At 40.8% G+C, this 17,968-nt stretch overlaps 1 protein-coding gene across 2 annotated transcripts in view; it reads left to right on the plus strand.

Moving 5' to 3' along the window:
- Window positions 1-17,968, plus strand: part of Xrra1 (X-ray radiation resistance associated 1) — a 75,521-nt gene that overhangs the window by 25,366 nt on the left and 32,187 nt on the right. For both annotated transcript variants that reach the window (XM_006982155.4, XM_042279776.2), the window contains 2 exons: window positions 1,523-1,620; window positions 6,096-6,229. In XM_006982155.4, the coding sequence (XP_006982217.1) occupies window positions 1,523-1,620; window positions 6,096-6,229 (232 nt within the window). The remainder of the gene's footprint in view (window positions 1-1,522; window positions 1,621-6,095; window positions 6,230-17,968) is intronic.

The raw sequence follows: 17,968 nt of genomic DNA on the forward strand, positions 1-17,968 counted from the left end.
TAGGACAGAAACTCTCACTGGGTAAGTGCAGGAATCACCCTTGCTTGGAAATCTCATCAACCACAGGAACCAATGTCCCTTGTGACATTCCATAGGTCTGTAGCTTGTAGCATTCCCATGAAGGACATGCCTGATTATAGGAGTCACCACTTACAGAAAAGCATCCCCTTCGGATGTTTATAATTTATACTTTCTCCTGGCCCAGACACAATTTACCGGTCTGCAATCATCTTTACCACAAGCAATAGTTGCCTAGTAACACAGTTACCATAGCATGTGCTTCAGGTTTCCAGGGAAACAGGACTAGAAAGAAAATCTGAGATCCAGTTATCACGCAAGAGGGGGTGTTTGATTACCCCTTACCCACATAGCCTAAATGCTACCAGTAGGAAAAGGGTTAAATTACGGCATGTCTATACCAGAAGGTAACTAAGATATTGGACCAATCTGTTTGTTTTAGCATGGAATAATCTTCAAGTCATACTGCTAAAGGAGAAAAGCCACAATACAGCATGCATTCCATGTTTGTAAAAAGAAGATTGTATTTCAATACATACATAAGAAAAATATGAGGTATATACAAGGAATTTTAAACAGTTGACACTAAACGTTGGGATTAAAGGAACTTTTTTTTCCCCTGTGATGTTTGACTCTTTGGGGGTGAGCCTGTTGACATCCCTAATCAGTATCTAGGAGTGTGGCTCAATGGTAGAGAGTCTGCCTGGCATGCACAAGGGCCTGGGAAGAAAAAAGAAGCAAGAACAGAGATAATTTTTAAATGGGCTTTGCATTGGAACAGACTTACTACATTCCATCCTCAGTTTTTCCACTTACTAGCAATCCTGTTTCTAACATGTCAATTTGTCTGCCTGGGCCTCCTCAGCCATAGAATGAAAATCATAATTCCTATTAGTGAATGTGATTAGAGATTTAAAATTTTCTAAAAGCGGTGTGTGTGTGTGTACACGTGTGTGTACACGTGTGTGTGTGTACACGTGTGTGTGTACACGTGTATGTGTACGTGTGTGTACACGTGTGTGTGTACACGTGTGTACATGTGTGTGTACGTGTGTGTACACGTGTGTACACGTGTGTGTACGTGTGTGTGTGTACACGTGTGTACGTGTGTGTACGTGTGTGTGTGTGTGTGTGTGTGTACACGTGTGTGTATGTGTGTGTGTGTGTGTGTGTGTGTGTGTACATGACTGCAGGTCCATAGAGGACAGGAGAGAGGCCATTGGAACCACTGGAGCTGGAGTAACAGGCAGCTGGAGTAGCAGCAGTGTGGCTGCTGGGAACTAAACTCTGGTCCTCTGCAAGAGCAGTCAATCCTCTTAACCCCCAAGCCATCTTTCTAGCCCTATGGTTAGAGATTTAGAGGCCTGATGCATAAAGTGATACATAAAGCGTTGTCCACAGCACTCACCCGTCCCCCTGTGGAAGCTCAGTGAATGGTCATTATTAGCATCTTTCTCTGTATGCCTATATAAGCTCAAGATTCTCTCTTTCTGTTCCCATGTAGATGCTTTTCACACATTTCCAGCCCTAAAGGAACTGGAGCTTGCATTCAACGGCATCAAGATGATTTATGTGAAATATGGAGACTTCAAGACATTGGAAGTAAGTTGGAGGTAGGGAGTTTTTGATCCTACCTGTTAGTCTGTAAGGAATTAGTATAGGAGTCTTCAAGATTGTAACTTTGGGGAAGGGTTCTCCGGGCTTTCACTGCTAGACTCTTCACGGATGGCCTCTGGAGAGGGTGGTGGTGGTGGTGGTGGTGGTGGTGGTGGTGGTGGTGGTGGTGATAGTATTAGTATCATAGGAGGAGGAGTTTCATAGGAGATGTATCTCCTTAGGTGTTTGAAGAGCTGTGGGTTAAGAGCCAGGAGCAGTAAGACAGAGACATTGTGAACCAATACCAAAACACACCTGACCTCAGTAGCCTAGGTTGGTCCCAGTGGGGTAATATAGGCTATACATCTATTCTATAGACCTAGAGATGAGGACAGACAAAATGGGGCTCCTGTGAACTCAATAGTATATTCTAGGCACATGCACATCTCTAATTATCCTCAGAACCTTGGGATTGAAAATTTGGTTTGCATATCTTTACACTTTATTACCACTTGTGACTTTGATAGACTAGAGGCCACTTTTTACGGGGGAATGAAGTTCTTGTCACTAATTGAGAGTCACTGTAGATATGGACTAGAGAACAGTGCCAGAAGAAGGACTCAGCCACCTGGCCAACCTCACTCTCTCCCTGAGTAATGAACCCCACCCTTCATGCTGGCCTTACAGGAAAGCATTTCCATCCATGCCTTAGCAGCATATCTACATGCTGTAAGCTTTGGTAGCTAAAATCTGCAAACATCAGAGGTCAGTCATGCTTCATGTGTGCCTCACTTAACTTGTCTCAGAGAGACTGACTTTTTCAAGGAGTTGATGGCCTTTATACGCCAGAGTCTGGAAACACTTTAACATAATGGGCATCTTCCCAAGACAGACAGTGTCTCCTCACATTCTGAAAACATCCTGAGCTGAATGCAATGCTGACCTTTCTCATGGTTTTAAGTCGACTTGCTCTGACTTGGGACATGAGTTGGTCCTCAGACTTATTCATTAGACAAACTCACAAAGTCCAATAAAACCCAAAGTAAGTAACTAATACAGCTTGGAGCTATCTTAAAGCATCTTTCTGTATTATATCTTGGTGCTGATGATCCTAGACACTAGAGATCCAGGGAGCCATTTCTCTGGCCTTCAAACCCAGGTGCCCCCTATGGACTCCCATTATTATTGGACTTTTTCAGAGAACAGTCACTGAACTCCCGAGAATTGCATATTGGGCCATAAATCCTGTCTTCCTCCTTCCAGATATCCCAAACACTCCAAAGTGCCAGGAGCCATCCAGGGGGATGTGATCACAGGCTTTGGCTCTGAATGGCTAGCTTGGGATCTAATGTTCACCATGATTGATTTTGTACGTGCCCTACTTTATAATTTGATTGCATCTGATGAAGATTATTTATCCTTCAGACCTGGTATTAGTCAAAAGAATTTGTCAACAAAAGAAAACAGACTCATTTTAGAATGCAGAATATAAATGAGAAAAGGAAATCTCTGGACCAGTCATTTGTTCTTGTCTCTCTGTGATTTGCAAGGGCTCCCTAGGAAAAAAGATAAACATGTCAAATATCCTGAATTTGCATCTCACAGTAATGAATACTTTAATGTGTAATAAAACTCAGTGTGACTCAGCAGATACAGCAGCCAGGCCAAGAGTCTCTGTCCTTGGTTGTCAGCGAGCCTGTCCCAAGGGGAGCAGCCCAGAGTAGAATTCATTCCTCCATAGTCAGTTCTGGAGAAGTTAACTTTGTCATGATTTGATTCCCTGTTTACAAATCTGAAAACTGCCCAGCAGGACCTCTGCCCCAGCAGCCGGAAGCTTTACTCTAGTCTTTCCTGCCAGCCCTTTGCTGGCATCTTGGCTTGAGGTTCAAGTTTCCTCCTTTGTAAAATCTGAGCTGGCTCTAAAATTCTGTGAACTATGATGCTACAAATATTTATTTCTTGAGCTACCCTCATGGAAAGCAAATCTGGATCCAACATTAAATAGCCAACGCAGTAGAATAGAGGTCCACAGTTTGTTTTTGTTTTTTTTCTGTAAAAGACAAGAAATTAAGTATATTAAACTTTGATTCCATCTCTTCATAATAATTAGGACTGTCATAACAAGTCATGCATGCTTCTGTAGAAGGAAAGAACTGTAGACAGAATGGGGGCAAACAAGCATGATGTTTAAATGTGAATTTCTCATAATTGCCACATGGAGCTCTCTCTCTCTCTCTCTCTCTCTCTCTCTCTCTCTCTCTCTCTCTCTCTCTCTCTCTCTCATTTATATCTATCTATCTATCATCTATCTATCATCTATCTATCTGAGACAGGGTGTGTCTGTGTAATGCTAGCTCTCCTAAACTTACTCTGTAGCCCAGGCTGGCCTCAACTCACATAGATCCGCCTGCTTCTGCCTCCCGAGCACTGGGATTAAAGGCGTGCACCACCTAACCTGGCCCCTTGTTTTTATTTTTAAGTGTAAAGATCATTCTTAGCTCATTGGCCACAAACGAGCATCAGGCTGGATTTGGCTTGTTGGCTGTGGTTTGCTGACTCCTGAGCTTGAATACTGGTGAACCAGTTCAAATGTGGATGGGATGGAGAGTGAGAGTTGAGGGTGGGTAGTGCTGTGTGAGCCTGAAGAGGGGCTCCGGCCAGACCTTGCTAAGGAGCTGAAACTGTCTTATAGGATCATGGAGTTTTAAGCTGGAGCATGTTGTGGTCAGAGTTGTATTTTAGAAAATGTGTTCTGGCTGCTGTATGAGGAATAGGACAGAGGGACCATGAGAGACACAAAGGAGGCAGATAAAATCCATTATGTCTTGGCAGTCCACATGTGAGTATTAGAGACAAGGACTTCCCCGTCTTCACGTGTGCTTTTCAGAACCTATTTCCAGGCCTTCCCCTCTCCTTGTTCCAGCCAAGTGAGATGACTCTGCTCTGTGCACCTTAAGCGCTCTCTTTCCTGTTGGTGCTTGGAACTTTTCACATCCTGGCCACTCTTATCCATCCTCTCCTATACCATAAGCTTCACTGACACCCAGACCTTTTACAGTTCTCGGAACCGGCAAGATGGCTCCTGCTTCCGACCTGTGCCTCTCACTCCAGCACTCTGCCTTTAGCAGTCTTGTCTGAGGGTGGCTCAGATGCTGCCGCTGTGGGGAGCCTGTGCTGGCATCCTGGCAGGCCTGGCCGTTGCTGCCTTTGTGGCTTGTGGGGTGTGTCTAGACGTCTATCCTAGTGGTATCACTTCCTTCTCTTTTAAATTGACTTAGTTGCTATCTTCTGGCAGTTTCCTGTATGTATACAATGAATTTTAATCCTCTCCACCTAGTACCTGTTTCATCCCTCTTCCTCTCCTGCTGAAACCCGTCTTCCCAAGACCCCCTTCTGTCTTTATGACCTGTGTGTGACCCTCTGGGCTGCCTACATGAGCGTAGGTGGGAGGTTATTTACCAGGACACGGACAACTTATCACCACGGAAGGAAGTGACACCCTTCCCCTGCCGTTATTAACTACCAGTAGTCCTTCCGAGGAGGGCGGGCCCCATGAGCCCTTTCTCCTTCCACGATGAAATGTTGATGGTCACCACAGCCGCAGTGAGGTCATGCGTGCACCAGGCACGTCACACCCAGACGACAGTTTTACAACATTCCTCTCCAGCCTCTTAAACCCTTGCTACCCTCCTCTGCGATGGTCCCTGGGCCTTGAAGGAGAGGATGCAGGTGTCCCGTTAAGGCCAAGCACTCCACAGCCGCTTAGTCTCCGCACTGGATCAGTTGTGAGTCTCTGTTAACCACCAACCACACAAAAGCAGCTTCTCGGAGCCTGGCAGCATCCTTATTAACGGATGGACAGTGGTAGCTTGCAGCCCAAGAAAGCTGGGAGCTGCCAGAGGGCAGGGACAAAATAAGCCTTCAGGATGGGGGTGGTGTATCTGCTTTATGTCAGGGCCTGTGCTCATAAGGCTGCAGCACTACCGTGACTTGGCCTCTGACCTCAAAGGGCCTTACGATCCCATCCACTCCTCCACTGTGTGCCAGACAGAGTACATGGCACTCCTGTTTCTTGTACATCTCCAGCTATCTCAAGACCCTGCAGACGTGGACAAGTATCCTGGGCTAGTTTAGACACGGCTTACAAAGCCAGACGAGGGAGATAGCTCACCTGGCTGAGGTTTGGGGAATATGTTATAAGGAAGCAGCTTTGAGATGGCCTTCTGGGGCTAAGATTCCCATGCCCAGAGAAGGACATCCTTCTAGTGGGAACATAAAGAGGGTGACTGGTGGGATTGGCAAGGGGCGGGGAGGAGTCTGAGCAGCACCACAGGGAGGCAGAGATGAAAGAGCATGAGCCTGACTCCCACAGGTGATGATGCGGTTTCCAGGAAGTGAGGAGGGGCATAGCCAGCTCCCCTGTGTTTGGGCCTCGTTGTCACACGTTGCTTCTCCTGTCCCTTCTTTGTTTTGCATGGCAGTTCCTGGACCTTTCCTTCAACAGCCTGACCGAGGAGGCCATCTGTGATCTGGGGATTCTGCCGCATCTCCGTGTGCTGCTCCTCACAGGCAACGGGCTCACCTCTCTGCCACCCAACATGGCTGTCGCAGAACAGTAAGTTCTACACCCGTGAGTTCATTCTGTGTGTCCCCTCAGAAGCCTGAGTCCTGACATCAAAGGAATAGTTCAGAGCAACTCTTCTTGGAAATTCTGTAAAGTCAGGCTTTGAGTGCCCAAAGGGTGAATGCTGCCTATTCATCCTCCCAGGAAAGGCCCAAATGGATGCTTTCCTGTGTGCTATTAAGAGAAATTAGAGCTGATGTGGGGCGTTTACCCACCAACCCCACAGCTCCCCAGAGTTTTCTTCAGTGTGAGCAGCAGGAAATATTAGATAGAAGGATTTATTGCGGAGAATCTTGTGGAGAGAAACAGAAAATACAGAACAGTCTCGAGAGGACCTGGAACCTTTTCCAATGGGCCCTGACTGTCTCTGCCCCAGGGTTTTTATAGAGACACCAAGGGGTGGAGCAAAAGACCTCCCCCCCCCCCCCCAGCACAGCCAAGTGCAGACCATCTCAGACACCTGCACTCAGGCCCGTGGTCCTAATCATCCTTTATGCGGACATGCTGGGTAAAGCCACGAGGAACCCAAAAACGGGCTCCCACAGGTCCCCCTTTCTTAATATATAAAAACTAACTAATTATTAATGGCCTACAGCAATCTCCATAGCTGTTACACCTCCCAATATGGGAGTAGAGGATGATATAGATGGCATTTCTTTTTTGAATTAGGTCCAAGGTGACTACAGCAGTCTTAGCTGCCTCAAGCCCTTTCTAAACCAATAACTCTTGAGGCGACTACAAACTTAAAGAATCCCTTAGCTTCATCATTACCATTAACAGGTTAACATAAATATTGCTACACAGTTACAATTCTCCCAATCTTACAACACAAAGCAAACTCTTTTTTTTTTTTTTTTTTTTTGGTTTTTCGAGACAGGGTTTCTCTGCGTAGCTTTGCGCCTTTCCTGGAGCTCACTTGGTAGCCCAGGCTGGCCTCGAACTCACAAAGATCCGCCTGGCTCTGCCTCCCGAGTGCTGGGATTAAAGGCGTGCGCCACCACGCCCGGCGCAAACTCTTAACAGAACCATTTGAATTAGCATATATGGTGCTATATATAGTTAACAATTTTCTCCATCTTACAACTTTAACTCTTAATCATTTGAAATTTTCTTGCTAACAGAACATAGGAAAAACTTCGATATATTCACATCAAACTTAAATATTTCCTTAACTCCACAAAACCAGGGTGCATTAATATCAATAAGTTAAACATAATTTCTGAAAACATACATTCAACCTTAATTCACTCATAACTCCTCCTCTTCTTTATAATTTTTTAAAACAATCTCAAACCTAGTTAGAAAAAACCCAAACTTATACAATTCCTACAAACCCATATTGAAAAGCAATATTTTCAATCTAATCATTAACACTTTGAAAACTTTTAGCAAAACGTCCAAAAGCAGTTTCTTTTTTTTTTTTTTTTTTTTTTAAATTTCAATCTATTTTAAACTTTAATTTGTGCATTTGTGGTAACTTAGGACTGCAAAACACCCTTTTCTTAGAATGACATAAAGGCACAATTCATTTGGGTGCAGAAAAGCAGTTTCTTAATAAAACTCTTTACACTTTAAAAGTAGTCTCTTAGTATACCCCATTTGCATTTCTTACTAACAAAACATGACATTAATACACTCAAAGGAAATACTTTTTAAATTAAGTAGACTAAGGAATATTAACTCTCCCTTTTCTTTATAATTTTTTTAGCAAAATCTCAAGCCTAGTTATAAAACCCAAACTTCTGTTTAAACAGTTCCATTTGTAGCACAAAACCAGTTCCATAAGTAATTCCATTTTTACATAAACAGTTCCACAAAACAATTCACGAATCACCAATTAATAAAGCATATATGCATACACAAAACTGCATCTTGATTCTAGGTAGAAATAAATTTCTTCATTTAAACAGTTCCATTTTTAACCCAATTCCAGCAAACAGTTCCTAGGTCATTACTATAAATAAACTCAAAATTGTCCCATTGCAATGAATTCTCTATTGTTCATTTCATTTCTTAAGTCCTCAAATTGAAATGATAAATTCTGGTACTAGCCTTCCAAATATGAAGAAATTCATAACCAAAATCTTTCTGTAGTTTTATCTCATTTTAAGTTCAAAAAGTTCAGAAAAGTAAATTCTGGTATCAGACTTTCACTTCCAAATATGAAGAGACATTTTACAACCAAAACTTTTTGCAGTTAACAATTTTAGTTCAAACAAGCATCTCTGCAACTTATTCTCAAGCCAGAGTCATTTTTAGTTATAGTAATATTTTAAACTGCACTGTTTTTGCTGTTAGCTCAGGTTTTTCTGTGTTGCGTTGATTTTCCACAGATCTCAGCTGCGGATTCCTTGTTGTGCTGGTTCTGGCATCCACCATTCTTAGCTTCTTAGTGGCTTCTGGAACTTTTGAAAACCGCTCAGACTGACTACTTTGCAGTCTACTAGGACACTTCCTTCTGTGTCTCAGGTTCTTTTACCATATACATTAAGCATAGATTCACACACAATATTTACACTTTCACAAACTCACATATAACATGTGCTTAAGCATAAACTCACACTCAACATTTACACATTTTTTCAAACTCACATATAACATTAATATCTACTTATTTATACTCTTTAAGGAAACTTTAGAACTACTTTAGCAAATATATTTCTTATTACGTCTTATATACTTCTTATATTCATTCCATCTTATTTCTTATTTAAACTTATATTTACAACTAGCATCTTACAAGCTTATTACTACATGTCTTAAGACTACCTTGGATACTTCTTGCAAGCTTATATTCTTTTTTTCCCCTTTTATTTTATTTTACAATACCATTCAGTTCTACATATCAGCCACGGGTTCACCTGTTCTACCCCCTCCTACCCCCTCCCCTTACCTCAGCCCACCCCCCATTCCCAGCTCCTCCAGGGCAAAGCCTCCCCTGAGGACTGAGATCAACCTGGTAGACTCCTTTGCTCCACATCCTCTCCAACATTGGTTGTCATTGGTGTTTTTGATCATAACCATTCTGACAGGTGTAAGGTGGTATCTCAGAGTCGTTTTGATTTGCATTTCTCTGATGATTAAGGATGTTGAGCATTTCTTTAAATGTCTTTCAGCCATTTGTGATTCTTGTTTTGTGAATTCTCTGTTTAGCTCTTTAGCCCATTTTTTAATTGGACTGTTCAGTATTTTGATGTCTAGTTTCTTGAGTTCTTTATATACTGTGGAGATCAATCCTCTGTCAGATGTGGGGTTGGTGAAGATCTTTTCCCATTCTGTTGGCTGTCTTTTTGTCTTATTGACTGTGTCTTTTGCCCTGCAAAAGTTTCTCAATTTTGAGAGGTCCCATTTATTAATTGTTGTGCTCAGGGTCTGTACTGTTGGTGTTTTATTTAGGAAATGGTCTCCAGTGCCAATGCGTTCAAGAGTGCTTCCTACTTTCTTTTCTATTAAGTTTAGATTTATGTTCAGGTCTTTGATCCACTTGGACTTGAGTTTTGTGCATGGTGACAGATATGGATCTATTTGTAATCTTTTACATATTGACTTCCAGTTATGCCAGCACCATTTGTTGAAGATACTTTCTTTTTTCCATTGTATAGTTTTGGCTCCTTTGTCAAAAACCAGGTGTTCATATGTGCATGGATTAATGTCAGGGTCTTCAATTCGATTCCATTGGTCCGTATGTCAGTTTTTATACCAGTACCAAGCTGTTTTTATTACTATAGCTCTATAGTAGAGTTTGAGGTCAGGGATGGTGATGCCTCCAAAGGTTGCTTTATCGTATAGGATTCTTTTAGCTATCCTGGGTCTTTTGTTTTTCCATATGAAGTTGAGTGTTTTTCTTTCCAAGTCTGTGAAGAATAGTGTTGGGATTTTGATGGGGATTGCATTGAATCTGTAGATTGCTTTTGGTAAGATTGCCATTTTTACTGTGTTAATCCCACCTATCCATGAGCATGGGAGATCCTTCCATTTTCTAATATCTTCTTCAATTTCTTTCTTTAGAGATTTAAAGTTCTTATCAAAAAGGTCCTTCACTTGTTTAGTTAGTGTTATCCCAAGGTATTTTATATTATTTGTGGCTATTGTAAAGGGTGATGTTTCTCTGACTTCTTTCTCAGCCCTTTTATCATTTGCGTATAGGAGGGCTACTGATTTTTTTTTTAGTTGATCTTGTATTCTGCCACTTTACTGAAGGAGTTTATCAGCTGTAGGAGTTCCCTGGTAGAGTTTTTGGGGTCACTTATGTATACTATCATATCATCTGCAAATAGTGAAAGTTTGACTTCTTCCTTGCCAATTTGTATCCCTTTGATCTCCTTTTGTTGTCTTATTGCTCTAGCTAGAACTTCTAGTACTATATTGAATAAATATGGGGAGAGTGGACAGCCTTGTCTTTAGTGGTATCGCTTTGAGTTTCTCTCCGTTTAATTTGATGTTTGCTGTTGACTTGCTATAAATTGCTTTTATTATGTTTAGAAATGTTCCTTGTATTCCTGATCTTTCTAAGACCTTTATCATGAAGGGGTGTTGGATTTTGGCTTTTTCAGCATCTAAGGAGATGATCATGTGGTTTTTTTCTTTCAGTTTGTTTATATGGTGTATTACATTGACTGATTTTTGTATGTTGAACCATCCTTGCATCCCTGGGATGAATCCTACTTAGTCGTGATGGATAATTGTTTTGATGTATTCTTGGATTCGGTTTGCCAATATTTTGTTGAGTATTTTTGCATCAATGTTCATGAGGGAGATTAGTCTGTAGTTCTCTTTCTTTGTTGCATCTTTGTGTGGTTTGGGTATCAGGGTAATTGTAGCCTCATAAAAAGAGTTTGGTAGTGTTCCTTCTGTTTCTATTGTGGGGAACACTTTGAAGGGTATCGGTATTAGTTCTTCTTTGAAAGTCTGGTAGAATTCTGCACTGAAACCATTTGGTCCTGGGCTTTTTTTTGGTTGGGAGACTTTTGATAACTGTTTCTATTTCTTTAGGGGTTATTGGTCTATTTAAATGGTTTATCTGGTCTTGATTTAATTTTGGTATGTGGTATTTATCCAGAAAATTGTCCATTTCTTCCTGGTTTTCCATTTTTGTGGAGTACAGGTTTTTGAAGTATGATATTATGATTCTCTGGATTTCCTCGTCTGTTGTTATGTCTCCCTTTTCATTTCTGATTTTGTTAATTTGGGTGCTCTCTCTTTTCCTTTTGGTTAATTTGGCTAGGGGTTTGTCTATCTTGTTGATTTTTTCAAAGAACCAACTCTTTGTTTCATTGATTTTTTTGTATTGTTCTCTTGTTTTCTATTTTGTTGATTTCAGCCCTCAATTTGATTATTTCCTGGCGTCTATTTCTCCTGGGTGAGTTTGTTTCTTTTTGTTCTAGAGCTTTCAGTTGTGCTGTTAATTCATTGGTATGGGATTGCTCCATCTTCTTTATGTGTGCATTTAGAGCTATGAATTTTCCTCTTAGCACTGCTTTCATAGTGTCCCATAAGTTTGGGTATGTTGTACTTTCATTTTCATTGAATTCTAGGAAATCTTTAATTTCTTTCTTTATTTCTTCCTTGACCCATTGATATTTCAGGTGGGCATTATTCAGTTTCCATGAGTTTGTGGGTTTTCTATAATTTTTGTTGTTGTTGAGGTCTAACTTTAAGGCATGGTGGTCTGATAAGATACAGGAGGTTATTCCAATTTTTTTGTATCTGTTGAGATTTGTTTTGTGTCCAAGCATGTGGTCAATTTTTGAGAAGGTTCCATGGGGTGCTGAGAAGAAGGTATATTCTTTTGTGTTAGGATGGAATGTTCTGTAGATATCTATTAAGTCCATTTGAGTCATAACATCTGTTAGGTCCTTTATTTCTTTGTTAAGTTTCAGTCTGGTAGATCTGTCTTTTGGTGAGAGTGGTGTGTTAAATTCTCCCACTACTAATGTGTGGGGTTTGATGTGCATTTTAAACTTTAGTAGTGTTTCTTTTATAAATGTGGGTGCTTTTGTATTTGGAGCATAAATGTTTAGAATCGAGACTTCATCTTGGTGGATTTTTCCCTTGATAAATATGTAATGTCCATCCTGATCTCTTTTGATTGATTTTAGTTTGAAGTCTATTTTATTAGATATTAGGATAGCTACACCAGCTTGTTTCATAGGTCCATTTGCTTGGAAAGCCTTTTCCCAGCCCTTTACTCGGAGGTAGTGTCTGTCTTTGAAGTTAAGGTGTGTTTCTTATATGCATCAGATGGATGGGTCCTGTTTTCTTATCCATTCTGTTAGCCTGTGTCTTTTTATAGGTGAGTTGAGACCATTGATATTGATGGATATCCATTCTGTTAGCCTGTGTCTTTTTATAGGTGAGTTGAGACCATTGATATTGATGGATATTAATGACCAGTGATTGTTAATTCCTGTTATTTTTTGTGGTTGTGTTGTGTTGTCCTTCTTTGGTGTATGTTGGTGTGGGATTATCTATTGCTTGATTTTTCATGGATGTGTTTAGCTTCTTTGGGTTGGATTTTCCCTTCTAGTGCTTTCTGTATGGCTGGGTTTGTGGACAGGTATTGATTAAATCTGGTTTTATCCTGGAATATTTTGTTTACTCCGCCTATGGTGATTGAGAGTTTTGCTGGGTATAATAGTCTGGGTTGTCATCCGTGGTCTCTTAGTGTCTGCATAAGATTTGTCCATGACCTTCCAGCTTTCACAGTCTCTATTGAGAAGTCTGGTGTTATTCTGATGGGTTTGCCTTTATATGTTACTTGGTCTTTTTCCTTTGCGCCTCTTAATATTTTTTTCTTTATTTTCTGTGTTTAGTGTTTTGATTATTTTGTGGCGAGGGGACTTTTTTTTTTTTTTTTGGATCTAGCCTATTCGGTGTTCTGTAAGCTTCTTGTATCTTCATAGGTATTTCTTTCTTTAGGTTTGGAAAGTTTTCTTCTATGATTTTGTTGAATATATTTTCTGTGCCTTTGAGTTGGTATTCTTCTCCTTCTTCTATCCCTATTATTCTTAGGTTTGGTCTTTTCATGGTGTCCCAAATTTCCTGGACGTTTTGTGTTATGACTTTTTTGTCTTTAGTGTTTTCTTTGACTGACGAATCTATTTTCTCTATTGTGTCTTCAGTGTCAGAGATTCTCTGTTCCATCTCTTGCAATCGGTTGGTTATGCTTGTTTCTGTAGTTCCTGTTCATTTAGTCAGGATTTCTATTCCCAGCATTCCCTCAGCATGTGTTTTCTTTATTGCCTCAAATTCATTTTTCAGATCTTGGAATGTTTCTTTCATCTGTTTAATTGCTTTTTCTTGGCTTTGTTTGATTTCTTCCCATTTTTTGTTTGTTTTTTTTCTTCCATTTCTTTAAGGGAGTTTTTTTATTTCCTCTTTAAAGGAGTTTTTCATTTCCTCTTTAAGGGAAGTTTTTATTTCCTCTTTAAGGGAGTTTTTCATTTCCTCTTTAAGGGAATGTTTTATTTCTTCTTTAAGGGCCTCTAGCATCTTCTTAAAGTCATTCTTAAGGTTGATTTCTTCTGTTTCTTCTGTCTTGGTATGTTCAGGTCTTGCAGGTGTAGAATCACTACGTTCTGATGTTGCCATATAGGTCTTTATGTTGTTGCCTATATTTTTGCACTGGCGTCTACTCATCTCTTCCTCTGTTCGGTGCAGGTGGTGTCTGTGTCTGAGAGTACCTCTCTTGTTCTAATTTTTAGTCTTGGTTCAGTTGGAGTTCTTGGTTAAATTGGTGCTATTGGGCTGTTTCTTCAGGAGCAGCTGATCTCAGTCGGTGAAGTATGTACTTATGATTCTGGTGATCTGGTTTGGTGGCTGGGCAGCGCCTTCTTCTGTGTTCCCAGGTCACATTTTGTTCATTCGTCAACTCCTCAGCTGATCTTGTTTCTTCAGACTTCAAACTGTAGGGATCTGAATCCTCTCCCAGATGGGTTTCAGCTGAGCCGGGTAGTCTCACCAACACCTCCAAGTTGTTGGGTTTCTCAGGATCAGCAGCTGGGCCCTGGGTTGTCCTCAGACGGAGTGTTCAGATTTGTTCTGGTTCTGTCCCACGGAGATAGCTTCTTCTCCGGGTGTTGGGGTTAGAGGTGTCCCTGTTCCAAGCTTTTGATTAAGAGTTTGTTTTCACTAGCTCTTCAGCAGGTAATAGCTCTGTTTCTGGTCTTTATTGCGACTGTGTTTCGGCCGCCGCCTGCTGTGCCTGCCTGCCTCCACTCTGGGCCTGCCTGCCTCTGCCGGGCCAGTCTACCTCTGCTGGCCGCTGCCACTGGCCTACCTGCGTCTGCTTGTCTTCGCCGCCGGGCCTGTCTACCTCTGCGGGCCGCCGCTGGGCCTGTATGTCCCTGCCAGCCGCCGCCAGACCTGTATGTCTCTGCCGGCTGCCGCGGAGCCTGTGTGTCCCTGGCGGCCGCTGCCGCCGGGCACAAGCTTATATTCTTAAAGGAACTCTATAGATCTATTTTACAAACTTATATAGGGCTACCATTAGCATATATTTAACTTAGCAAACACCTAAAGATTTCTTAACACAGATCTAACAAGACAGAATTTTTACAAACTCACATATCTTGTTTTCTTCTTTTTCTATTTCTTACTCTTAATTATTATCACTATCTCTATTAGAAAGATTCTCTTAACTAGACAGGAAGTACGTACATCATTTCTAAAGTTTAGAGTTTATAGTCAGCTTTGCTATAAAGCACTGGGATTTAGTGAGTGTTGTTACAGAATTGTGATAGTTGTTGCTAGGGGACTGTAACCTTCCCAGGATGAAGCCACACTCCAAAGTTGCCAGTTCTCTCAGCCATTCTGGACTGGCAGAGATGCACTGTCAGCGGTAAACAGTTTTTAACTAGAGGCTGTCCCTTCACCCAAATTCATAATAGCTCCCCTAAGTGCTTCAATTCAGACAAACGTTTCTATTACAGCAGTACTTTTGGCTTGTTCTACTGAAAAACTTCACTTCACGCTGAGGGTGAAATTACCGTATTTAGCTGCTGTAAAGCTCTTCACCAAATACTGCACAGCTATTAGGTAATATATTTTTCTAAAGGAGCTAGTAAAGCCAAAAGTGGCACAGCTCCGAACTCTTATTCCTCACTGTTTGCATTAAACCAGTGACAAAACTCAGAAATACTAATCGAGCCACTTTCATTCTGGTTCCTTTATAGGAACATCATTGTAGCTGACTTTTCTTAGTTCCATGCTTCTTACAAATGCTCCAGTAACCACCAAGCTTCATTCTCCTCTTGTGAAAAAACAAACTTGTGCTCAACCCCATATTAACACAGGATTGGGACCCTTCCATAATCCTGAGCAGGGATTTCCATTTCACCTGAGCAAAAGTCGCTTGGATGCCACTGTGCCAAAATCTATCTGCAGCAGACTGTTCATAGACATCCATATTCAAAAAGTTCAGAACAAAAAGAGCATGATTTAATGCATTATGTGGCAATTGAGGGTAAATCTCTTCCTTTTTTATTTTTATTTTTTGAAGTTGTATTTTAAGACTGTTATGAGCCCTTTCTACAATACCTTGTTCCCTGAGGATTATAAGGAATACCTGTTTTATGTACAATTTCCCACTGGGTACAAAATTGTTGAAATGCCTTACTACTATATCCAGAACCATTATCAGTTTTAACAGTTTTTGGTAAATTCATATACGAAAAACACTTCAAGCAGTGCATAATTACATGTTTTGTAGCTTCCCCAGGTTGTGCACTAGCCATTAAAAATTCTGAATAAGTGTCATGTACATATCTTAATTTGCCAAATTCTGCAATATGAGTAACATCCATATGCCATAGAGGATTGGGAAGAAGACCTCAAGGGTTTACCCCTAAGTGAGGGATAAGAAAATATTTTGGACATATCCCACATCGTTTAACTATTTGATGAGCTGCTTCTTTGGTGAGATTGAATTGCTTTTTTAAACTTTTGCTATTTTGATGACAAAGAGCATGCAACTGTTGAGCCATTTCCACTTGGGATAATGCTACTAATCTTTGTTAACTTATCAACCATTGCATTACCCTCAGCTAAAGGACCAGGAAGATTAGAGTGAGCTCTAATATGGCCCACAAAGCATGGCAGCTTTCTTTTGTGAGTAGCGTCTTTGAATTTGTTGAAACAATTTGACTTGATTGTTGTTAGTTCCAATATTTTCACCAAAACTGTTACTATTCAAAGGAGTCAAGAACATAGATGTACTTTCATGAAACTATCCTTCATTAGCTTACTTTGAGAAAAAGCATTTTCAGGATTTAGTATTTTCATTTCATTAGCTTTAACTCCTGATGTTATTAGTAGCTGTAATATTTAGCTTTGATTTTTTTATAAGGAACTTTCATGTGAAGCAACTCTTTTGTAAGACAGATTTTCTGAAGTTTGTTTCCCATCTATAAAGCAGTCATTTCCTTTTTGAATGTCTGTTTCCTTGTATCCTTATTAGATTTGCAAAGGAATTACTCATTGCAGGCAGTTTGTTCAAAAGGCAAAGAACTTTTTTAATTTCAACATAAGTTTCTTCATATCTAAGACAACGTTCAGTGTATAAACTGCTTTCTCTTGCTTTCTTAAGGATTTTAAAGTGGCTTGTTTGCTCTTAAAGGTAGCTTTTTGTCATCCAGCTACCGTAAAAACTTTTCACAGCTATTAGGGTAAATAAGGCATTTTACTAAGGGAGCCCCAAACCGCAAAGCACCTAGTTCCGTATCCTTTCAATTTTTCATTGGAACTGACACTTAAACCCTTAGACAATTTTCCTCCTTATTCTTTTTAAAGGCTGTATTTTAAGTTTACCATGAACGTATTTTCGAGCTGACAAAAGTGTTTCAGGACAATGTCGCTGTCTTTAGCGGAAAAACTACATTTCCCAGAATGCATTTCCCTTATATCAGTCCATAATAATATCAGTCCCTTATATCAGTCCTTTATATCATTTCCCTTATATCAGTCATTTCCCATAGTTCTTTTTGTGTCTGAGAGCCAACTGGTTCTCTTTTACTAGACTTGCTTACAAATTCTTGCCTGGGAGGTTTGAACAAAGTTTTTTGCTTTTGCAATGGGAGATTTGAACAAGCATTTTACATTTTCAGCTGTTGCACATTGGGAGATTTCTATTCTCTCCTCAGCTGGCTTCAACAGGTGTCTCTGCTTCATTTGACACTGGCCCCCAAATCAGAACCACACCTGCCTTGTTAGTGTGCCTTGAGGTGGGCAATTTCTGATAGCAACTTTCCTCGGGGCTTGTGCTTGCCTTAGCCAGTCAGTGAAAAACAAAAGCATTTACAACAGAGCTTTTCATAGCTCCCTCAGAGAGATTTTCTCCCACTGATCTATCTCGTTTTGCTTGTTCCTCCCCCGCCCCCGCCCCCCAGATACAGAGCTTCAGGTATCTGTCTGTGGCTCTGTTCCTCTGCTAGCTGCCTTTGGAGGTAGGGTTTTTTTTTTTTTTCCCTCCCCCTGTATCTGCCTCAAACTCTAGCAGCTCTGTCAGGTCATGCATTTTCTGGGGAGGAATCTGTCCCCTCTGTTTCTTTAATCTTTCTCCCTGACAGTATCCCGTTTGGTCTCAGTTTATCCCCTCTGCCCCAGAAACAGTTTCCGACACTACAGTGGCGGCTTTCCCTGTTCCTGAAGGTAGGGATTTTTAGTCCGTTTCTGTTTTCGGGGTCTGTGTGGTTTGCGTACAGACTGAAAATCTAACAAGGGACGTTTTTGCCA

The sequence above is a fragment of the Peromyscus maniculatus genome, chromosome 1 (assembly GCF_049852395.1).
Source record: "Peromyscus maniculatus bairdii isolate BWxNUB_F1_BW_parent chromosome 1, HU_Pman_BW_mat_3.1, whole genome shotgun sequence".
NCBI classification, from domain to species: domain Eukaryota; kingdom Metazoa; phylum Chordata; class Mammalia; order Rodentia; family Cricetidae; genus Peromyscus; species Peromyscus maniculatus.